Source organism: Electrophorus electricus, chromosome 7 (assembly GCF_041902795.1).
Source record: "Electrophorus electricus isolate QZ-2024a chromosome 7, ASM4190279v1, whole genome shotgun sequence".
NCBI classification, from domain to species: domain Eukaryota; kingdom Metazoa; phylum Chordata; class Actinopteri; order Gymnotiformes; family Gymnotidae; genus Electrophorus; species Electrophorus electricus.
Window position 1 is genome coordinate 30,843,859 of NC_137503.1, and position 24,652 is coordinate 30,868,510.

General features: G+C 41.8%; 2 protein-coding genes across 2 annotated transcripts; one reads left to right on the plus strand and one right to left on the minus strand.

The window, feature by feature from the left end:
• Nucleotides 1–3,183: 3,183 nt before the first annotated feature.
• Nucleotides 3,184–4,408, plus strand: c1ql1 (complement C1q like 1). Its single transcript, XM_035524285.2, has 2 exons — nt 3,184–3,695; nt 3,921–4,408. The coding sequence occupies exons 1-2, from the start codon at nt 3,222–3,224 to the stop codon at nt 4,098–4,100; spliced, it is 654 nt and encodes a 217-aa protein (XP_035380178.1). The 5' UTR covers nt 3,184–3,221; the 3' UTR covers nt 4,101–4,408.
• A 949-nt stretch (nt 4,409–5,357) lies between these two features.
• dsc2l (desmocollin 2 like) lies at nt 5,358–17,238 on the minus strand. The gene is made up of 16 exons (XM_027023814.3): nt 16,977–17,238; nt 14,981–15,071; nt 14,575–14,768; nt 14,208–14,321; nt 13,817–13,972; nt 13,397–13,541; nt 12,547–12,701; nt 12,223–12,357; nt 11,551–11,736; nt 10,156–10,403; nt 9,853–10,001; nt 8,793–9,014; nt 8,288–8,512; nt 7,659–7,774; nt 7,081–7,314; nt 5,358–6,740 (listed from the first exon to the last, which is right to left on the minus strand). Exons 1-16 carry the CDS (start codon nt 17,016–17,018, stop codon nt 6,525–6,527), a joined length of 2,628 nt encoding a protein of 875 aa, XP_026879615.2. The 5' UTR covers nt 17,019–17,238; the 3' UTR covers nt 5,358–6,524.
• Between the last annotated feature and the right edge of the window lie 7,414 nt (nt 17,239–24,652).

Here is a 24,652-nt window from a genome sequence, read left to right on the forward strand (position 1 = left end):
TGAGCATACCTTATATTAATGCATACATAATGATTTTGATATACCATAACCTAACCCTAACCCTAACCCTAACATTAACCCCAACCCTAACCCTAGCCCTAAATAACCCCAACCCTAACCATAACTCTAACCCTAACCCCAATCCTAACCCTAACTCTAACCCCAACCCCAACCCTAACCCTAACCCTAACCCTAACCCCAACCCCAACCCTAACCCTAACCCCAACCCTAACCACAACCCCAACCCTAACTCTAACTCTAATCCCAACCCTAATCCTATCCCTAACTCTAACCCTAACCCTAAATCTAACCCTAACCCCAACCCTAACAATATCCCTAACTCTAACCCTACGACTTTTATATCTTTTTATGGTATTTCTTACTTTGTGTCTAATTAACTCTCATCCCTGTAACAGCAGCAACAGAAGATTTTGGAGAGCTTTTCGCGACTCCAGTATTTGAAAGATACATAAAAATTTTATTGTTGATTTTCCTTTGTAGACTTGTGAAAAATAGGTAGCTAAATTTTTACTCAGGGGAATACTTTGCTAAACATTAAAAAATAAAACATATTTTGCTAGGTTAGGCAAACTGTGGGCATGATTTATTATCTATCTTAGATTAAATAAATGTGATAACATGCATAGGCTATACCTTTTATTGATGGTAGCAAGATTTTTTATTCTTTTTTTTTTTTTTATTCTATTCTACAATAATCACTGAGCCTACATTATAGTTATATCTATTAGGTTACTGCTGGCTTTAACCCATTTTCTGTAGCGTGTCTAATCCAGGCTTTCCTCCTTGTACGCATATACTGAAATAGCAAGCTCTACCACGCCTAACACTATATGATTCCCTACAGCCTAAACAAAAATCGCGAACATTTACATCATACTTTTCAACGTAGCTTGAGGACATGCTAGGTTGAAAAGCCTGGCAACGAAAAGGCAACGAAATAAGAATATGTATCTCTCTCCTGTCTGCTCATCGTGTAATAGGAATGGGGTTTTACCTCACACGGAATTTGCTTGTGCGACCTCGTAGAAACGGAAGCGGTGCTATTTTAGCCGCGCTACAGCTCCTGCTGCAGTCTCTCTCTCTGCAGGTCTTTCTCTGTTATTGCTATCATTGCTCTCATCTCCTCTCGTAGACTGTGTGAAGGACAACTTTTTCTCTTCACATTCAGCCTGGCTCGCCCTATTGCATGATGTAATATATATATATATATATATATATATATATATATATATATATATATATATATATATAGATAGATATAGATATAGATATATATATATATGTATATATATATATATATATATATATATATATATATAGATAGATAGATAGATAGATAGATAGATAGATAGATAGATAGATAGATAGATAGATAGATAGATAGATAAAATGATTTCCTTCTCTCTCTTTCTATCTCTCTGTTTCTTACGCATGCACACACACACACACACACACACACACACACACACACACAGGCAAACTTTTTGCTCATAGTCTCCAAGCAATAAAAAACTTTGGTAATGTATCTGTTTTAATAAGGCCCTTAGCCACTGTCAAACTGCTTATAACATAAGAAGCAAAAATGCACTGCTGATCAGGGACAGGGTGATAAAACAGGATTTATGTAGCGATTACTGAGTCCCACAGCTGATAGCATCAGTGGTGTCTGATACAAGCTTCTTGTATACAGCTCTGTCCACAACTCAGGTACACATTTCTCATGGTCTGTGGTTCATCTGCAATGATCAATAAATCAACCCAACAGAAAAACTAGCTAACAGTAATTGTTTGTGACTAATGTCTGACTACAGACTCGTTTAAAAACGTAGACAGTGCATTTAGATAGAGTTTAGCAGTTTTCTCTGTCACTTTCTTCAATGCCACCCTCTGGAGATATGCTGTGAATGTTCAAAATGCGTCTGATTTTTCATAATGAGCCCTTCTGGGGGGTTTTATTTGCCAAGAACAGCGTCCTTTTCTCCATTTTGTCAAACCAATCAGAATGATGCCTCATTCTTTCAAAAAAAAAAAAAGTGTTAGAAAAAACTTTTAAGATACAAATATAAAGTTCAAATTCCCTTAATGCCACTCATCTATCAAACATTTGCTACAAGGGTGAGGTGGATATGCTCATTGTCTTCTTTGGGTTAATTAACAAACCGTTTTAGGCAATCACCAAGTAAAATAAACTGTTCTACTTCCAACACTGATACTTCATACTCTTTTTCACACATGGAAGAACCATGATATCAAAGGTCAAATTTAGAAACTATGGAAACAGTGGTCTCAGTAGAGACCTGATGCATGCAGAATATAGAGGTTGCATTGTGATTAGTTGTAATTACTGAAAGAGTACTCACATTTTGTCATAGAATTACTGCAAAAAGTGCTTATTGAATTAATTTCTCATGTCCAGCAACACAAACAAAATCTAAACAATGTAGGAGAGAGAGTGAGAAAGAAAGAGAATCCCAAATATTTCAAATGTATCCTTTCAAAGAAAGAACCTAAAAATCTTTGGTGTCACTGCACAAGCTGTGTGTCTGGATACTGCACATGGGTGTGTGTGGGTGTAAAGGTAATCATGACATTCATGAGGTGTGACATTTGGAGTATTTTCATTTACTGGCATTTCCTCTGACATTTCTGGAGCAGTTGGGGAAGCCTAGTACTGTGTGTTTGTGTGTGTGTGTGTGTGTGTGTGTGTGTGTGTGTATGTGCGTGTGTGTGTAGGTGTGTGCATACAAGATGCATGCCTGTATATGTGTGTGGGGCTGTTAATACACTATGACTATGTTAGACCACCTGTATTAGACCACAGTATAGCCTGTGCCTGTCAGCTGTCCAGATATAACTGACCTCTCAGTGCTACCTCCAAAAAAATGCCCTTCAAGACAATTCCGAGGCAGTGCGTTTTAGTCAGAGCTTTGGCATATATTGTGTAAGACCATTATTAGGAAAGTTTGCTATTTAGAATTTGTAATGTGATGAAACCAGCATGTGATTTATGGGGAAGTGCACAAAATCATTCTGTCATTTTTGCTGATGCCGAATATCTCTGTTTCTCTTTTTCAGCAGTTTCTAAATGGCATGACGTATCCTTCCGATTCCTCCAATCACTGTTCAAATTGCCAGTTGTTCCTGAAACTCCTTGGAGTGTTTAAGTGTCCCCATTGGTCTGGGTTAGTAGTACAGTTAACATGGCTAGACAGGGGGGAGTAGGACTACTGGTGGTACTGTCCCTTCTTCTTGGGGGCTTCGTAGCAGCCCAGAATGGGATCAAACCGGGAACCTGTAGAATTGTATGTGACCCCTTCCAAGCCTGCACACATGGCATGGGTGCCAATGGCTTGGTCATTCCACTCTCTTCCTCTGGAGGGGGTGCACCAGGTCCAGCAGGGCCACCCGGTAAGGCAGGCCCTCCCGGCCTCCCAGGTCCCAAGGGCGAGGGCTCCATAGCGCAGGAGGCTGTTGCCTTTTACGCAGCCCTGAAGGGAGACTTTGGGAAGGACGACGTGCTGAAGTTCACCAACGTCGTGACGAATGTGGGCAGCCGTTACAACCCCTCCACTGGCACTTTCACCTGCCGCTCAAACGGAGTGTACCACTTCAGCTACCACATAGTGAAGACTGGACTCAGCCTAAGGGCTGACCTAGTGGTAAATGACAACATGGTAAGTTAAAGTGGTGACCATTGAGCTCACTTAGCCACCAAACTGCATGTGAGTGTACTATAGAGAAGAACAAGCTCGTGACTAAGAACTTGACTAACTCAGAGCCAGCAAACCAATAATTCATTCAACTGAAAAATGTGTATCAAGAAATCCTGAGATATAATTGCAGAAACGTTTGCTTAAGAACTGAGAGACTGTGTGTGTGTGTGTGTGTTCGTGTGTCAGATTGTGGCCAGTGCAGTGGCCGTAGATGCTCTCCATACAGACACAGCCAGTAACAGTGCAGTGCTGAGGCTGACAACTGGAGATCGGGTCTACATACGCCTGAACAAGAGCGACAGCACCCTCAAAGACACCCAGAACCTCTTCAGCACCTTCTCTGGCTACCTGCTCTACGAACTCTGAGGTGTGCACTGAATAGTTTGCCACACTACCACAGGTTTCATTACACACTCCACCAGAAACCCTAAACATTTCAAAACCTGTCTCTGCAACCTTCATTCACCACAGATGCATGGAGGCACATGTGAGAATAATTTATATGTATTAAGGTTTTCTGACAATTCACATCCATGGTTAGGTCCGTCACTGTATTGTGAGATCTTTTCATGTCTGTATCGAACTGTCCTGTCCCTTGTATGCAATACACCCGGTGCCGTTTTACAATCAGTCTATGAGGTTCGCACTGAATAAAAGAATGCTCTGGTACCAAGTGCCTGACCAAGACTTTCTATTGCCACAGTAGAATCAATTTTCAATTCAGCATTGAGGCTAAGTCTTTGACGTCACTCTTCACAGGACATTGCAAGAGATGTCACACGCTGGCTACAGCACTAGCACAGGGAGCAATTTGACTCTCCCTGGCTTTCACTCACACAAACACTGGCTGAATTGTTAGTAACGGCTTCAAGCACGATTCATTGATATGTTTTGCATGAGGAAGTAAGATCATCAAGTCCATTCCAGGTCTTGGGAAGCAGCCTGCAGGCTCTAGTTTGAACAATCTACTTAGTACAGTATTTGACAATGCTAATCAACAAATGGGTGCTCCACTGACACTGGCTTTTAGAAGTACAACCCAGCTCAGCTACTGCTAGTTTCCTCCAAACTACTCTCCAATATCTATAATGTGTCATTTTCTAGATGGATTAACAATGGTTACAAAAGTTTATCGATGATCTTAAATGAATTCCAATGGGATTCATAGTTCAGGTTAATGTAATAGCTTGTTCCTGAAACCCAAAATTGGGTCTTGAGTATTTATTATTTTGCATATCCTGCTTGTTATGTATCATATTAAGACTGGCTCTACTGTACTTGTGATAGTTTCTACTTAATTCCAGATGGCTAGGACTGTGTTCACTAAGGGTTATAGAGGCTGTACCTTTGGACAGTGTCTGCCTTTGCACCCAGTACTATATAAACAACTTTGCCAATCATTTTTGAATTTCTGAACCTGAAAATGCTGCCTGTGGTCTACATTTGTATAAACTATTACTTTGTGATACTGAATACAGAAATGTCAAATGTGCTTCCATTTAATTACGAGTATTTCTCTAAAAAGAAATCTATTATCTCAATGGTATAATCTTGGAATAATCTAAGTACAATATCATAAACCACATGATTCGTTTTTTGGTTGAATTCACACAAAAGGTTTTTTTTTTATTTTGTGCTCCTAAAAAAGTAATAATGTTACATTTCACACAAAAACAGCTAAGAAAGCAGTGACAAGTTTATGAAGAATTCTGGAAGATTTGTTATGATGGCTTTCTGGCAAAGGATAAATTGCCTCACGCTTACATGTTACAAGATCAGATTTGGCATGGTGCACTTCAAAAAATGTTTATGACCTACAGGATCCAGTGTTCCTGCTTTTAAATTGTATTGAGCAATTAACAAAGAATAAACCCCCATTCTGATAAAAAGGATATAACGTCAAAACTAACACCTTTGGGTTAGGGTTTGGAGAACCCATTAGTGATTAAAAGAACCTCCATGCAAGGATTTTATTAAAACACCAGGAAGATATTAACACCAGCTTCCCCTATAGTGACAAGCTGAAGAAACTCAAAATAGTTCCAAAACATGTCTCTGAAAGCTTTAAATTCATTTTAACTGTTTAATATTAAAAAATGAAGCTAGTTTTAGTACTAGTAAAAAGTAGACATAGATGCTTAGAAGCTGGACTTTTTTGGCTTGAAGCCTACAGTAGAAATGCAATATCATGAACAGTATTACCAGTGTTTCTAAGGTCAAATGGCATCTGCTTGGCCAGGTCCATCCAAAACACTGTGATGTCACTCTATCTCTGTTAGGGGCTGTTTGGCACCCTCTCATTGTGTCTTGTCAAACATGTCATTTTTATTGTACAGAACAGAAATTAGTGATAAGAGCAACATGTACACATTTTCTACATACAAAAATAGTGTTCATCACTTTCTCTGTGAAAGGACCACAGTAGTATATAAATGCAGTAGTACGTGCAACAGCACAACAATCATAAGTACTGTCCAAAATAAAATACGTGCAAGCACACACACACACACACACACACACACACATACACACACAAACATGGACATACATTTTAATCTGAATGGAGCAGTTTTTCACCTCAAGCACCACTCTTAGACAGAGCATGATTAAAAAGCTCCAGGTAGTTACACATTAGGCTTCAGAGTGCTGGTGACAGATTCCAGTGGCTAGTGAGCCAGTGTATCTGCCTCTCTCTCCCTTTCATCTCAAGACAGACAGGCCAGTTCTTACGACTACTAAAACTGATCTCAAGTCATTTCTCACGTTGCCTCGCCCCCCTCAGCCTGCATCTCACTGCCCACGCCTCACCGTTTTGCTCGTGCAGACATCAGCGAGTGTCCTGAATTTGGGGCCAAGCGTATCGAGGAAGTCCAGCGTATCTTGGTCACTGATTATGCTACAGCACCCGACAGACCCTGCAGGAGAGCCCACTCCCTCGTACCCATAAGGCTTCAGTACATCAGCCGCAAACCGCCTGTCGTCCTCCTCATTGAAGTACAACAGTTTCTGCCACAGAGGAAGAGCCAAGAAATCAGAAATTAAATTAGTTGATTACATCAGACATTTAGGACAGACAAAGCTGTAAAGAATGCCAGTAAGATGCCCCAGGCAGAGGAAAAGAATGTTCAGCAATATGTGAAGAGCAGAGGAAGCTGTGAGGCCAGGCCCACTGCACCAAGGCATCACGGCTCAAACGGAATTGTTAAGATAAGATATTCGAGCGCAAGCTCAGGGTGCAGTGCCTACAACCTGGGTAGGGGCGAGCCGAAGAGAAAGGAACTGTGGCCTCTTTTTGCTTTGGTCTATAAGAGCGCCGATATGTCACAAAGTCACCGGCTCCACTTACATTGTCCAAGTAAACTTCGTTGGTCTGCCATGTTTCCATAGTAGCCATGTCAGAGTATTTCTGGAAGGAGTTTCCGAACTGTCCGGTGCCATACATGCCTTGGGAGCCAATGGTGTTCTGCTGCCCATACCCGCCTCTAAAAGAGCGAATCGTCTGATAGTCCAGCGTGCCGCCGCCCTTAGTACCGCTTCCATCCGCCTTGCTCCCAGGTGTTATTAACAGAGGAGTTTCTTTCTGTTGGGGGTATAACATGACCATCAGATTCACGTCAGCCACAGGGGCATTTGGTGCAGGGCTTCTTACCCCTTTTCCTCAGGACCTCCAGCCAACCCTTGTTTTCATTCAGTTTAAGCACCACATGTAATCAAGCTTGTGCTGCATACTAGTGTTTGCCCTGGGCTGATGGAAGTGATCAAAAACGCCGACTCGCTGGAGGATGCTAAGGCTTTGGTTGAGTGTCACCACCGCAGGCAATGCACTGACAGCCTGCAGTTAGGACCCGTGTTTGCATCCTGAGCAAAACATTTTATTCCAATGTTCCCTTATGGCTAAAGGGTGAGGCCTCTAACCACTCTTACCACTTCCTCCCCCGGAGCCTCGGTGTTGGACTTGAGCAGCATGCCGCCGCTTCCATCGTCGTCGGTCATGCGTAGTTTCTCTCCCTTCGTGGTGCAAACAAACAGAAGCAGAAGACCTGCCACAGGAAGCAAGGCCATTACTCAGGCCAGCAGATAAAATCACTATGCGCGTTTAATGGGACTGCTCATATGCCTCACTGACAAATATGAACAGTCGTGATGTTTAAAACTCTGTGTTGATTTAGGACTTTTCTGCCTGTAAAAATGTCAGTGTCATCATGACTCAATAATATCAAAGGTGTGTGTGTGTGTATAACTCAAGAAATCAGTTGGAATCTGCTAAGTTTACAACAGAAAAGGCTTTTCGCAGTAGTCCTTTTTTTCAACCAAGACACCGAGTTTCAATGAAAGTCTGAACTGGGGTGAGAACAGTAAGTTATTCAAGGACTTTGGCAGGATATATATGTTTAAGTAAAGCTATGTGCATGTAAAGCCTAAGACAAACAGCTGCTAGTTAAAGAAACAGATGCTGGAAAGCTATGGCAAATGCCTGACTGCATACGCTGACTATCCATGTGCCAGAAGAGAAGGGTTTGTAATTCAGGCCATGGCCAGGAGTAGGTGCTTACAGAGCAACAGGATCAGCAGCAGGGAGAGCAGCATGGCGAGGATGCCCCAGGCTCCCAGTCTGGCAGAAACACCCTGACCTGAACACACTCCATCGCTGTCACAGTCACAAACTCGGACGGACACCATCTGCTCCTGCCCTACCCCCTGGAGGTCCTTTATTAGCAGAGGGACCTGGTAGACGCCGTTGGGCATGTCCTCAGCCTGCTCCAAGATGATGGAGGTACCTAGAGAAGCAAGACGGGCTGCGTTAGCATTACGATTGGACGTTTAACCTGATTGGACATTAGACATTGAACATGAGGAACTGAAAAACACTCCAATTTCTCGGTCTCACTGTCATCCTGCAGCAACTGAGAAAATCATCCATTTAACAACATGTGCCTTAAGGGATCTCTATACACCAACATACTTTCACTTACTACAAAAACACTAGAAAAAATGTTCATAAAAACTTTAAAGATGGACCGTAAGCATTCCTGTAGCCTCTGTGTACCATTAACATACCTGTGGCATTCTTTAGCTTCCATTTCCCAGTAACCCCGCTGGCCAGTTCAAAAGTGAAAGGTCCCGAGTATGGTGTTTGGTCATAGTCTACAGCATCGACTAGAGTGGAGCTTCGTTTACCATCCATGGTACACACTACCCGGTTCGATTCTGGCACCACAGGAACGTTGTCATTGACATCCTCGATCAGGATCATTACTGTGCCAGTACCTGTCTTCTGACCTGGGGGGGAGCATGAGATTATTCTTTGATTGTCTTCATTCTATTACAAGCATTAATGACTTTCACAACTTCTGCATACTAATGTTAAAGTGATATGGTCACTTTGATTGGACAGTCATGTCAATGGTAAAAGCAGAACAGCTGTATGAATGCTGTATAAATGAATACATCAAATGGTTTGCTCCTTTCATCACAGAATGCGAGTTCTCACTGAGACCTAATGCTTTTGTATCACCTAAAGGGTTTGCCAAACAAATGTGCAGTTATAAGGACAATTAATCATAAAGACAATGTGGTCTGGACACTAAGAAGTTTCTTTTTTTCTAAGTGGTCATAAGGCTGAAAGAAGACAGCTCATTTAGGAATGCAATTCTACAACATTCTGTGGTGCTGAGTTTCACTCTTAGATACTAACCAAAGATATGACCCATTAACCGAATATGAGCAACTCTTAGAGCTGGGTCATGCCCTCGGTAAGCATGTTGAATCAGAGCAGCCAGACTGGAATGAGTGGAAAACACCACCACTTTTTTAAAGGCTTTTTAAAAAAATTTGGCATTATACCTTTTTGCAAGCCCATGTTCTGCTTCTTGGACATTTCATATAAAAACTATTACAGCTTCATTACACGCACCATACATTATATTAAAAACACATTTGTGTAGTATAAAATCATTTAGGTGTCAAATAAAATGCTATAAGAGGATATTATATGAAAAATGTTATTTTATATGATGGGGACATCATGCATGCAAAACAAAATAATATGTTATATTTATAACCAGCATATACGATTTCATGATCTTAGACTTGACTAGAATCATGTCAGCACACTCACTCTGATCCACAGCTTTCACTGTGATGTTGTACGTATTATTTATGACAAGATGTGACTCTCGGTCAATAGTGTTTATAGTCTTCAGCTGGCCAGTGCTCTCCTCTACTTTGATCCAGGAGCCCGGGTCTGACAGAGGGATCTTATAGTATCTGAGAAAGGAAAACAATGGGTTATTTCCCCTTGGAGCACTCACTACCAAGACTACGTAATGGCCCTCAAAATCACCGGCATTGCAAGCTTCATTATTTCTTCAGCTTATTAAAATCAGCTCAAGCTGGTGTATAAGCCTAAATATATCCTTACCTGATACCATTGCTGCTTTTGGTCTCTGGATCAGTGGCTGTGTAGGTTCCAATGAGTGTTCCGTTGGGCACGTTCTCCTTGACTTTAAGCCGCAAGATGGGCGCCGCGAACTCTGGCCCTTCGTCCACATCTCCCACATTCAGCTCCACCAAAGCCGTCTGCCAGGTGCCAGTGGTTGACACCAGGGGAGCCTGGTTACGGGCCGTCACCTCCAGGTTTAACTTCTCCTGCTTCTCCCGATCCAAAGGCTAAGGAGAGGAGAGGAGAGGAGAGGAGAGGAGAGGAGAGGAGAAAAAAAAGGTGAGAAAACTTATCACTGTGGAATTTCTGCTGAAGGCATAGATAATGAATACATAGCTGAATGATACGTGCATTTTATATTTATATATATTTATATTTACGTGCATTTTATATTTGTCTCATTCGTGGTCTTCAAAAAAACATTTCTCATTGCTCCATTTTCGTGTTTTTTCCCCTTTGATAGTATAGGAATATGGCTTTGTTCACAATGGGACACACTAAAGAGACCTAATAACTCAGTAAGAGTCTCTGTTAAAATCAGTGCACAATAGCAACCTATACAGAGTGCCAAGCTTGACAGGGAAGCAGTAATGATTAGCATAATTCCACTTTCATTTTCTGGTTTACAATCAGCATGTGTTCTGCAAGTAGAAACATGGTTGATCTGATTTATTCGGTGCCGACGTCTTAGTGCTTTCAGACATGAGATACTGTCGATTTTTCTCTTAGAGCAGAGAAACCGCCTTCAGGAAATTCTACCTGTGTTAGCTTGCTGGTCTTAGGCAAGGGCGTGCCTGCAGACACACACAAACATGTCAGACAGGCCGACACTAGCCTGTGTCTCTTTCCCTCTCTGCTTACAGATAAGAGGCCAACAATGTAACGCTGCTATAAATAATACACACCTTAGCAAAGATACAGCGCCCGCCACAGCAGATTCAGGATAATGCCACTGTATATTGAAAGCAAATGAATTGCAGGTAAATATATCTGTAAACAGCATCAAAATACTGACTGAGGAAAACCAGTCTTTAATTGGACCTGCAATTTTTCACAAAAAAAACCAAAACAAAACAAAAAAAAACCCCAAAATATTTGTTTTTTGTTCTGGTTTTTTTTTTTTCTAAAATCTTTCTAACCCTAATTAAAATGATTCATATTGGGAAACTGAAGTCATTTCTCTTGGTGTTTAGCACTTTCTCGAGGCATTATTACGCACAGCACAACAGGGCAGCGCGGAATGCTGCACACATGTGCTGTATTCTCTCACTGATGTCCGAGGCTCAGAGAGGCGAGGCGCTTAAAGGCAGCACTGAGGCGGGCGCTTGCCATCAGTGTCTTTCAGCGCACCATCTCCTCCTTTTCTGTCCCTACCTTTGCGACGTAGAGCAGGCCTTCATTGGTGACGGGGTCTGTCGTCATCCAGAAATTGCCGCTCTCGTTGCCCTTGGTGATCTCATACACCGCATTCCAGTTGGGCGTTCCCTTTAGGTCCTTGTCATCCACTGGGATACGAAGGACCAGCACACTTGCCTGGTTCTCCAGCACCTGAGCCTTGAACTGTTCCACAAAACATAATGCCAGACTGTGAGTGGCAGGATACATACTGTGGCCAGGGGACAGAGCTGTCGGTCGGATGGGGACACAAAGCCCTTGCATGTACTGCTCACATTCTGGCATTGACGGATTCTTGATAGCACGAAGTGAGTGGACTGAGCCTTATGCGACACGATAATGGTTTGCCACAGGACATCTGACATCTTATGCTGTGTATAATTACTTGATTTAGAACAGGATGCTACGTTGAGAATATGTAAATATTTCCCTAACCTGTGTTATGGGTACAATAACCCTTTGCTGCAGCTGGAACAGAAAGAAGGACTGCATTTTGACATATTTGACCCTCATGGTCATTTCACAGATCAGTAACTACATGATAATTGCAGATGAGAATTTGAAAAAGTCACCTTTGATTCCACTCTAAGAAATAATTTGGGGGTACAGTAGTGGCTTGGTACTGAAAGAGAAAGATACTTCCAAACCAACCGTTGATTGACGGAATGTTGGTGGATTGTCGTTGATGTCGGTCAGAGAAACAATGGCGACCCCCCTCGCTGACAGACCATCCATGGCTCCATCCATGTCTCTAATCTCTATATTAACAAAGAACCTCTCTTGTGTCTGTGGGGAAAAGGCCAGACTTGTAATCTTTTTAATACCACTACCAAACATCTTCATTTATTCAAATATATAAGAGTTAGAGAGGTATGGATCAAATATGTCTAGCTATACACCAAAGTGCATACAGACTCATACCTGATACATGTAGTGAGGTAAATGTGAAGGGGGAAATTGCTAGACACTACATACCTCTCTATCCAGCTGTTTGTTTACAGTTCTTATAACTCCATTAGATGGGTCAATGGTGAACAGGTCGGTGTAGTTCTGTAGAATGAATTTGATCTTGGTGTGAAGGGTGTTGGGCTCATCCTTATCTGTGGCATTCACTTTCCCTACATAAGTGCCTTGACATGGCCCAGAAACAGAAAAAGAGATCATTCCTGGACATAGGGTAACACCAAATACAGATAACTCAGTGTACCAGCTGCACGTTTCACTGGACCCAGTTTTCTCCCAATTTAGTCAATGCCAATTCATGCTCATCTCATTGTGGTTCATGCAGGTCTCCTCCATCACATGACAACAACCAACCTGGGAGCAGGACAGCTAACAAATACTTCCACAAGCCCTGTGAAGCTGACTGTGGCGTCTTTTTTTTTTTTTTTTGAGCTGCTGCTCACACAATGAGGCGAGAGTGCTGGAAACAACCTGAGGAGAGGACCAAGTGCTCATTTCTGTGTGCGTGACCTAACACGTGCCCCAGTGGTTCGTAGTATCACACTGAGTATCACACTGAAAGAGGGAGAGAGGAAAACGAGGACATCTTTCCCACCCAACAAGCAAAAGGCTTCAGGTTCTCTTGCTACGAACGGCTATTGCATTGCATGAGTAAACTTGTATTCTGTGAATCTGTTCGTTAAGAATCCCTACAATTTAGTTTAGTGAGTGTTTCTATTTTATTTATGACTTTGACTGCTTTAAAGCCTCAGCAACAATCTAACCTGAAAATGGATTTGTGAAAATAATGTGCTGGCAGCAGGTACTACATTTGTGGTTCAACTGAAATCATGCAACTGTAACATGCAACTCTCTTTCTCACCTTGTTTGCTCTGTTCCGTCACAACAAATAACAGAGGATCGGAGAACTCTGGAGCATTGTCATTCAAATCCAGTACATTCACAATGATTGGCAGAGGGTCATCTGACTCAGTTTTCGTGAACTTGTCGTATACGTGAGCCATGAACTGAGGAAAAAGAGCAACGAGTGAGCAGCAGGAGAGGTGAACTCTCTCATGGAGCACCATAAAGAATTTTATAGCAATGTTCCCACCTAAAATACAGAGGAGCCTCTGAATATTAGAGATGGCTGAGATTTAAGTTTTCATACGACTTGCACCATTGCTTTTAGTTATATGAATAGACAAAAATTCAGTGTAGGACAGTTCAATTGAACTCTGTCCACTTTTTTAGTACCTGGCCCTGAGTACAAGAACGGAGGAGAATAATTAGAAGAACTCACTTCAAATTTAGGGTACTGCTCACGATCGACGGTCTTGAGCACTCGCACCAAGCCGGAGTCTGGAATGACTTGAAATACGTTCTCAGGCTCAGTGTCAACGCCCATCCCTCGGATGCTGTAATAAACCGTACGATCTACAGAGGAATCCGACGCAATCTGGCCCAAGAGAGAAGCAGAGCAGCATTGATGTGAGCAGTATTAACCATGGATGAAAGACTCCAGGCATAAAGCATGGCAGAAGGGAAACAGTGGTGGAGTCCACCACCAGAGTGCTAAGAAACAGATGGCCAGTATTGTTAGGGCAGAGGCTGGGACCGATGCAGGATCGAGTGACATCCAGAAAGACCAATGTGAGCTCGTGACTAAAAATGAAAACGTCTGGTGGTCTTACAAGCTCCACATCCTTAGGGAAAGGTCCTTTATCGTTCTCAGTGACAGAGAAAGGCAGAGGTCTCCATCGTCTCTTAAAGCGCTTCAGAACTGCATTGCTGGACTTCTGAGACACCTGCAGTCCCAAGCAACAAAAATATTGTCTGTAAATCTTTTGGCTGAGGGAAAAGCCATTCATCTCATTAGTTTATCTCCAGATTTTGTAGGGATGTTAGAGAAGGAAAATCAGCAAACTGTGTTCGACTCTGGTCATCCCTGACTTAAGTATTACACCCATAATGTAGACTTTGTTTCCTAGGGAGAAATCTTCTCTAACACTGCTAACAATCTTAACACTATGGTATGCATCACTCACTCTGCAGCATTACCTGATCAGCCAAGGAAAGGGTAACGTCGACCTTCCACATTTCACCTGTCGCATCCTCCACCCATATCCAGAATGATTTGCCATCATCTGGTACTGTGGTAAGATGGGAAGTGAAAATGGTGCCGTCTGTCTGCACAGTGAAGTCTGGGTCACTGCAGGTCAAATACGTATGCCTCCCGCAATCAACCAGATTCACTATAAAAAGAACATGAGAGAATGCCGGAAATTACTGGTCATTCCTCAGCATCAGTAATTATGGTGATACATTCTGAAGAAAAAACATAAACAAAAGTGTAAATCCCAGAAGAAAAAAACATGAAAGTGCACAACAGAAAAGGTTGCCAGCTACAGATCTTATTTATGTGTGCATGTTTTTGTTTGACAGGCTGTGTAAGCAATCCCTTTACCTTTAGAGATGACATAACCTGCCTGCAGCTTCTGAGGAACTCGCACTTGGACATGCCTCTGAACACATGACTCTGCAGAACTGCACAGGAGCTGAAGGAGCAGAGAGAAGACTCAGTACCAGCCAATATTTATTTTTGCGACAACTGTCACAGTGCAAACTCCACACAGTACGCAAAACAATTTCAGTGAAAGTGCCTCCCACTTACAAGCACACATACTGTATGTTTCCCCTTAAATCAACGCTGTTATCATTCATTCAGCACTAGTGCTAATGCTATGTAAAAGCAGAATGTAGCACAGGAATCAAAAAGCAACAGATGCAGCCAAAAAGCAACAGATGCACAGTTAAGTGGGTGAAGCTGCTGTTTCGTAAGCACATATTTTTATGAAGGGAGAACCTTCTTTATTTGGTTTTGAATTTTTTTGTTTTGTTCTTGGCACCCATATTGTGGTTTCAAAGGATGGGATGATTTTTTTTTTTTTTTCATCCTAATGAGAAGCAGATGTTGAAAGTGGAAGCTGCTACTCCCAGTGTCAGCAGAAGTCATGCACGTCCTCCCTGCTCCCAAATGACCTGTTGACACCGTGTGTTCTCTGTATGACCTGCTTCTACAGGGGGGTCTAGCAGTCATGAGACTGTTGCACAGGAGACGACAGTGATACACTTCCAGTTTAACCTTTTATCAGTTGTTTGCCTAAGAATACACATCACTCATAGAACATAAACTTCTCACGACTGGGTAATCATGATACATCCCACAAGCTGTAAAAAAAATTCCCATGCAGAAGCTTTCTGTCTTGAGAAGTCCAACAAAAATTAGCTACAATAATAATCAAATGAAACAAGAAAACGCTGTATCATAGCACAGAGGCTTTGCCCAATTTTTCACTTGCTGTTGTGCATTGATCTTAAGGTGAAAGAATGCTGTGTAAATGCACTGGCACTGTGAGTATATTCACTTAAATGAAGGTGCAATCAGAAATCTTAGCTGTGACGTCCTGCCTTCAGACTTCCACTGGCAGATTCCCTTTCGGAATTTTATGAACCTCTTATTCCTTATTATGATTCGGTCTTTTCTTATTGAGTTTGTCTGAGACAAAGTTTACTGATAATAAAGCATACACAGAATACAAAGAATGTGCAACCACAGAAAACTGATTGCATGTTGTACTCACAATAATACATTTATTGTATTGAACACACAAAAAAAAAAATCCAAAAGGAGGGAAGACAGTAATATTAATAATGTGGGACCCTTTTATTTCACTTGTACATAAAATGCTTACTGTCTCTATGCTGTTTGTCAGTCATTGACCAGGATTCAGTTAAAAGTGTTTAGAGGTGTCTCTAGTGTGTCTAATCGCTCAGAAATTAAATTCACTGACAGCTCAGAGCCTCTTCCCCCCCGAGCTTTGGTTCTGACGTTTCTGTAGTTTATGGCAAGATCATTATTTGGTGCCTCGCCTTTTCGGAACACAAAGCAACGTGCTACTGAATGCAGAAAGACTATCTAACTACAACTAGGAAGGTACCTTGTACAATCATTAACCTAGCATAGTCGAAAGGGTGCCAATGGCTAAGGTCTTGCTAAATAATAAATATGTGAATTGCATGTGGATTTATTTGTTAATCCGCCCACGATCGTGAAGGTTGACGGTTTTATAATAGTCTTGTAGATTTAAAATGCGCGCTGTTGTTATCCGATCGCCACATTCCGCAACTGACACTGTAAACTGGTAGAGCTTTGCAAAACCCACCATGCCACCGAACAAAAAGAGTTTGAGGATGTTTTGTCGTTACCAAACCCAGGTTAATATATACATATTATATCGCTAGAATGATTTAGGCAGATCGGAAGATAGCGATAGGTACAGATAGCTTAACCTCCTGACGAAAGGTAATGGCCTAATAAACCACACATGCACTAGACATTATCAAAACTAAACAGTATTTTCGGTTTTAAAGTTTAAAAAAAAAAGTTAGAGCAGACTTACCACAAGGAGCAGGCAAACAGAGACTAGTTCGTTCTGGGACATGTTTATAACTCGGTTTCTTTAGCCCGTTAAAAAGCAGCGTACCGCAGAGCCGTAAACTGTTGCGGTAGCCAGGATAAAGTCCTTGGGCGCGGTATAGCGGAGAGGAGGCGGCCAACTTTCAAACCATTGTAATTTGTACTATGGGTGTGACGGGGCGTTAGCTGCTCTGCCGGGGTAAACGTGCGGGTAGTGTACTCAGTGGGGGCTACCTTTTATTGCTTGCGTGTTGCAGCGAACTCAGGAGTGCGTGTAAGAGAGAGAAACGGTGGGAAATGGTGTGCAGACAGTCGTTATAGGCAACAAATCTTCCGACACAGTTAAGGGAAAAAGCAGGCGGGGTGCGCACTGAAAGGGAAGTGTGGTTTGGTTCACACGGGCCAGTGTGTGCGCTGTTTCGCTGGCCACTAGACTGATGATAGAAGGTGTTGACTCACGATTGAAAACTTTGCGAAACTACAGATCAAACGTGTTTAAATTTACAAGGATAGAAGTACTAAACACCTTAAATTGGGAATATTACAACGTTACCGTAGAAAACGAATGTAATTAAAGTACGTGACCCTTTGTGAAAGTGTACACACCAGGAATGATGTTATTTTAAGCATTTTATGTTTCATGTTTCTACTAGCATCTCAGACTAGTTGGGATGGATTATCTAACAGGCCTGGCTGCTGCTTGTCTCCTGCAATTAATTTAACTATTATATGACAGAAAGAAAATGGTAATGTACTGTGTCTAGAAAGACAACACTGCCATTGTATTTTGTAATCCCAAAAGTACATCGAATTATTGAGCCCCCCCAGAACAGAGCAGAGCAGGAGAGACAGTAAAGAGTTGCTGTAGTGTCTAGATTATTAGCCATAGGTGACTCAGCTTTGGTCCTTCCTCTGTCTCTCTCTCTCTCTCTCTCTCTCTCTCTCTCTCTCTCTCTCTCTCTCTCTCTCGCTCTCTCTCTCTCTCTCTGTGTGTGTGTGTGTGTGTGTGTGCTGATAAGTGATATTATTCATCATTATATATCTGTGTCTGAAAACCTTAATGGAAAAGGATGTTTTCATGTTTACACCTGAGGTTTAGCATGTTAAACATTTCTGCCATAAAGTTAGGAAAACGTGCTTAGCCTAAGGAGGTCTTGCATTTCAAGACATACCCACTTAGTTCCCATAATTCAGAGCTATGAATGTTTGGGCATAGTGCAACTTCACACATCAACACTGATTAGTACTGACAGGCAGCAACATACATGAGTTGGGCAGAGTGTAGTCAGGGTTCAGTGGGGGGCAATTTCAAGAAAGGAAGGAGAGGTGAGGCAGTAACTGCACCTAAAATAAAGAGTTGACAAGGACTAATATATCACACTGGTGGCAGAACGCTGTTAAAACACAGTGGACATTTGACACACTCAGTCAGGCCCATGGAATGGGACTGTAGAATTTGGAATGTCAGTGTGAGTGACTCAAAACCTTTTTCCCCTGAAGATCTGGCCACGCTTCAGACTGACCACAGCATATTCAGTTTAGATAGATAGATAGATAGATAGATAGATAGATAGATAGATAGATAGATAGATAGATAGATAGATAGATAGATAGATAGATAGATAGATAGATAGATAGATAGAGATATTTACACATACACCATTTATAGTCTTTGTGCTAAAACAATGCCCATAATTATTACCTTCACCTTTCTCATATACACAGGACAGTGCCATACAAAAACAGTGAGACGAGGTGTATAATCCTGGGTGACTTTCCCATGGCTTCAGACACACCTGGTTAACACCCAAACACCTGAGGTTCCATGTGTTCTCTTTCAGTTCACAGGTAGATTATCATAGCTGAATCACTTGAAACCTGTGTGTGTGTGTGCGTATGTGTGTGTATGAGAGCGAGAGAGAGAGAAAGAGAGAGAGAGAGAGAGAGAGAGAACATGAGTGAAAGTATTGCACAAGACTGCTGTTCACACATTTGCCCTGTTGCTCATCAGTGTGCACCTGCCCCCTAGAGTTTACACTGCAGTAATTCAACATTCAGCAAAACACATAAAACAAAACATTACTCTGTAAGGCTGTCATATAGGCCATGTAGTCTTAGAGAAGTTTAATAATGGATTCTTAGCCTGCTATCTTATGACCTGGCCACTAATGTGCAGTGGTAATTCTAGAGCTGTGACCTCAACAGACTGTCTCACCGTATTTTCTCACTCGGCCTTCTTTCTGAGCTCAGGTAACAAGGACTGCTTGCATGACTGACTTTACTGGATTACCACCTGCCTCTCTCTCTCTCTCTCTCTCTCTCTCCCTCTCTCTCTCTCTCTCTCTCTCTCTCCCTCTCTCTCTCTCTCTCTCTCTCTCTTTCTCTCTTGGATTGCTTCCCTCCTTCCTCACTGTGTTGCGTGTGTGTGTATACTTGGTATTAAGCCAAACTTGACAGATGTAATGTGCACCTTACTATGCTTTTTTGATGGTATGTTTTCAAGACCTTCGAGTTAAAGTGGTTATGTTGAACAACAGTGTGACCCTGTGATAAGGAGCCACACTTCACAAGCCACTCTTATACGAAAAGTTCAAAGAAGTTCACCTGTCAGCTACATTTTGAACTGATGAAGTTGAAAGGTGTACCCTTAACCTGATTAACCTGCATCCATGTCTATGTCCCAGTAACTCTAAAGTCTCTACAGTTAATAGAGCTTGAATTAGACACCAGTGGTGAAGGCAGTCCTGCCCAGTCAGGGAAATTTAATCATAGGAAAACAATCACAGTTACTGCTAATTTGCTAATTATGTTGTTTATAATGGGATATTAAACAGGCAATAATTACATAAAACCTGAGTTTATTAATTTAAATCTTAACTGTACAAATATACAGACATAATGACTACTAAGCTTTCATTACTGCCCAACACTCAAAAATCTTACACATGTTGTTGTGGTACTGAAACAATACTGCCATTGGTCTATGTATTTAAAGTGTGTGTTTGCATGCAGGCATGTGTGTGTGTGTGTGTGTGTGTGTGTGTGTGTGTGTGTGTGTGTGTGTGTGTGTGTGTGTGTGTGTGTGTGTGTGTCAAAGAGTGAACAGTTGTGATGCTAGGTATACCCTGCAGGTATATGACAAATATCACATTATGTGCTTTAACTTATGCGTACAAACACTCTCACATTCACAATGCAAGCATTTCCTCTCTGACTACCTCACATTCCTAATGACGCATTGTCTGAAAAAGCCTGGTCATAGTTTGGTGTCAGTATTGTGTAGTCACCGTCTTGTGTTTGCTAGACCCCGCATAATAGATCCCGCAGGCTTCTGAGACCAAAGACAAAACCCACACAGTTTCTGAGAACTAATAATCACCTTCAACATAATTACTGTAATTTCTTAATAAAACGCACACACACAAAACACTTTCATGTATGCTTTTCTTAGTCACTGATCATCATTCCCATTAAATTCCCATTCTCTAATGAAATATATACTCCATTTGCATTTCTTTTACCTGTGGACTATTCGAGCAACATGTCAATGTAGGCAGCTGCAGCCATCAGTGACAGCAGCCAGTAATGAAGACCAGCGTTACTACAGTAAAGCCTGAGACCAGTGTTACTACAGTAAAGCCTGAGACCCATGTTACTACAGTAAAGTCTGAGACCCATGTTACTACAGTAAAGCCTGAGACCCATGTTACTACAATAAAGCCTGAGACCAGTGTTACTACAATAAAGCCTGAGACCAGTGTTACTACAGTAAAGCCTGAGACCCGTGTTACTACAGTAAAGCCTGAGACCAGTGTAACTACAATAAAGCCTGAGACCAGTGTTACTACAGTATTGTTACTACAATAAAGCCTGAGACCAGTGTTACTACAATAAAGCCTGAGACCAGTGTTACGACAGTAAAGCCTGAGACCAGTGTTACTACAGTAAAGCCTGAGACCCGTGTTACTACAGTAAAGCCTGAGACCAGTGTTAGTACAGTAAAGCCTGAGACCCGTGTAACTACAATAAAGCCTGAGACCAGTGTTACTACAGTAAAGCCTGAGACCCATGTTACTACAATAAAGCCTGAGACCCATGTTACTACAATAAAGCCTGAGACCAGTGTTACTACAGTAAAGCCTGAGACCCATGTTACTACAGTAAAGCCTGAGACCAGTGTTACTACAGTAAAGCCTGAGACCCGTGTTACTACAGTAAAGCCTGAGACCAGTGTAACTACAATAAAGCCTGAGACCAGTGTTACTACAGTAAAGCCTGAGACCCATGTTACTACAATAAAGCCTGAGACCAGTGTTACTACAATAAAGCCTGAGACCAGTGTTACTACAGTAAAGCCTGAGACCCGTGTTACTACAGTAAAGCCTGAGACCAGTGTTACGACAGTAAAGCCTGAGACCAGTGTTACTACAGTAAAGCCTGAGACCCGTGTTAGTACAGTAAAGCCTGAGACCAGTGTTACTACAGTAAAGCCTGAGACCAGTGTTACTACAGTAAAGCCTGAGACCAGTGTTACGACAGTAAAGCCTGAGATAAACGGGCTGCTCTGCTGAAACTATTCATACTACACAAGTCAGGTAAAGAGCTGTAACATTTATTTAAAGAAACACTATATATATACAACATATAGTTCCTATTGCAAACCTGCCAACTGTCCGAAGCATAATTAAATTGAATGATCCCCTATAACTGAAACTTTAATACACCCTTAAAAGTAAAAAAAAAAAAAAAAATTACCTTTTAAATAACTTTTAATTTTAAAATTAGAGTGCTAAAATGTCTTTAAATTGCATTTTTTATGTGACCCTGAGAAAAAAATGTGACCCCCAGCCAATCTGTTTCTCTTTCTCTCTGACTCCCTTTCTCTCTCTCTCTCTCTCTCTCTCTCTCTCTCTCTCTCTCTCACTCGCTTATCTGTCTGCTCAAGTTTCACTCACTGCCGTTGCTATGGAGGCTGGGGTTGTTGTTTTTTGTTGAATGGTGCTGTTAAAGAGCCACACACACATTGAGAACGTCTGAGTGTGTGGAGGAGGGGCGTGGCAGAGGTGTGGAACAGAAAGGGAGAGTGAGAGTGGAGGAGAGAGAAAGGGAGAGAAAAGGAGAGAGACGCAGAGATTGATTGCCAAGGAGGGCAAGGTGTCAAAGAGAAAGACACAGGAATGTCGAGGAAGGCGCTGCGCCAGCAAGGCCGTTGAAGGCGTTCCTGTGGAGCTCACGGAGAGACAGAGCAGCTGGTATTCTGGAGCTTCAGTCCTCTGCCAGGCCCTTATGAACAGCCAGACAGAAGGCTGCACACTCACAAATTTAAAGCAAAGGAGGGTCTCTTTGTTTTGTTTTGGGGTTTTTTTTTGTTGTTGTTTGTTTGCTTGTTTCACCCTTGATAAGCAAAGGGGCAGGGGACTGAATTCATGTGCTTGACTTGTTTCTCTCAATGCTGAATGACACAATATGCAGCGATGGGACAGCAGATGGCGGTAATGCACAGACAACCTAATGTTCAGTTGCAACAGTATACAAACTGCACAGCACAGTGACCCATAGACGTAGTGCTTTTTTTCTTCTTCGCTGCTCCCAATTTTCACAGTAACCTACAGCATCTCCATTGCCTAAGTAAAGTGGTGATTAAAACCAAAAATCAAATCCAAACACCAAACCCTAGCAGAACTCCCTCTAATAGACATGTAAAATGCTTTGAAAGTCACACCCTCCATGGGTGTGAACTTTTTTAATTGCAGTGCTGTGCAAAATGCATAAATCTAGGGTTAGCTGACTATGCGGTTAGCGACATAGTAAAACTGTTCATAACTGACATGTCACCACAGGAGAACTGGGTGCTGTCTAGTGTGCTATTCGAGCCCCACCCAACAGATATCACACCCATCTCCCCCCTTCCATTCTTTCCACATGTGATCTGTCTTTGAGTCATCCGTATGTCCGTAAACACATTAAAGGCATGTTCATACAATGAAATCAACAGCAAACATGGCCATATTTGTGTCTGTTTACCATTCAAACATGGGAGGTTCCTGCAAGACTGGTTCTCTCCATGTGTTGCATTTCTGTGTACTTTTCCCTCATCTCTAATTCTTTTTCCATGCTCTGCTCAGAGGTCAGGCTTTGGGGGCTGATTTGTGGTGGCGCAGCCACTGGTAAAGTCTAGTTAACATGCAGGTCTCATTCTGCCTGTCCTCCCCAAACCAGCCCCTCACTGCAATAAGTGCTGTGCTTTGCCTTTCCCTTTGTAAAAACAAAGGTATTTTTAAAAGTTGCCTTTTATCTTACTTAATGAACTTATATACTTTGAACAAGATCTCATGTATTCCATTGGCTAAGTTGGAGAAGAAAGCGAGAGAGAGAGAGAGAGAGCAAAACAAAAAGAGAGGGAAATGTAGAAAGAAACAATATTGTCTGGTGCAGCATGCCTCAGGGTTGGGTATGATAAGTGACTCATTCCTTTTTTGACTGCTTTCGTCTCTTTCTCTCCCTCCTTTATGTTCTTACCAGTCACCTGCCTCCAGCAACCAGACAGCACCTAAAAACAGAGAGCCACACCTGAGTCAGAGAGACACACCCTCTGCCTCACCCATAGTTCCCAGTTTCAGCACTTGACCATTGGCCTGAACTCTCCTTATATAGCAATTCAAGTGTGTCCAGATTTTGATAATGGATTTAAACAGAAATTAAATTATAAAATATAACATCTCAACTCACACATAGCTTTATTTTGTACCCCCACCCACCAGACATTTGCAAGTAAATGTTATTTTCTGGAAATGTGCATATAAAGTTTAAAAAAAAAAAAGTTTGTGTGAGAGTATGCATTGCCCCTAGGAACATCTATGAAAACAAATCCGACTAACATTGCACACAGACATGAGGCACTCTTTAAATTCAAGCCTGCAGGATCCTTAATGCCCCGAACACAGTAACTCCTAAACCTCCACGTGTGCTAATGCAAATATCTGCATGCTTGCAATTGTAACAGAACTGTCTTATGGAGGATATTGTACGAATTTGCTCATGAAGAACTTTAGACATGAAGGGAGACTTCTAGAACTATGCAACATTGTCTACTTATTTATGAATTTTTTTTATAATAAAAGCTGACTCATGTGGCAGGCTCTAAAATCTAAAATGCCCTGACAAATAGTACACCAAGAAACCTTTAATCAGAAATTATTTAGGCACACCTGACTGAGGTTTTTGGGTGTGTCTGAACTCTAACCTCAGTTTTACACCACCTGGGCAGTTATGCGACATACCAAACCGAGCTTACTGGAAAAATACCAATTTATCTGGTATACCCTTATCATTTCCTGTCGTATTATTTTTGAAATATTGAGAGAGACAATATTTGATTTGGTGTGTGTCGAAGTACAACTGCGTTTCGCCTCACTGATCATGAAAAAAGAATTATAGCCATTGCCAATTTTTCTTCACAGTGCGTTACAATACAACCCGAAAGGTCCATGAAATCATGTACAGTAGCTAAAACATAGGATGAATTGTTTCTTTTAATGTTGTTTTCTGAAGTTATTCTCCCTCACTTTAAAACACACACACACACACACACACCTTTCTCTCTGACGTGAAGGTCCTCCTCTAAACCTAAGTGAGGGTGTGTGGCCACGGTGAAAGTCT

What these genes read in the sequence shown, in the direction of transcription:
- dsc2l (XM_027023814.3), bottom strand. Translation starts at nt 17,018, where the DNA reads ATGTCCCAGAACGAACTAGTCTCTGTTTGCCTGCTCCTTGTG. An exon ending in ACAAACAGCTGGATAGAGAG is followed by an intron (nt 12,358 to 12,546) that starts GTATGTAGTGTC and finishes TTTTCCCCACAG; the next exon opens with ACACAAGAGAGGTTCTTTGT. An exon ending in AGGCTCCGGGGGAGGAAGTG is followed by an intron (nt 7,315 to 7,658) that starts GTAAGAGTGGTT and finishes TACCCCCAACAG; the next exon opens with AAAGAAACTCCTCTGTTAAT.
- c1ql1 (XM_035524285.2), top strand. Translation starts at nt 3,222, where the DNA reads ATGGCTAGACAGGGGGGAGTAGGACTACTGGTGGTACTGTCCCTTCTT. An exon ending in TAGTGGTAAATGACAACATG is followed by an intron (nt 3,696 to 3,920) that starts GTAAGTTAAAGT and finishes TTCGTGTGTCAG; the next exon opens with ATTGTGGCCAGTGCAGTGGC.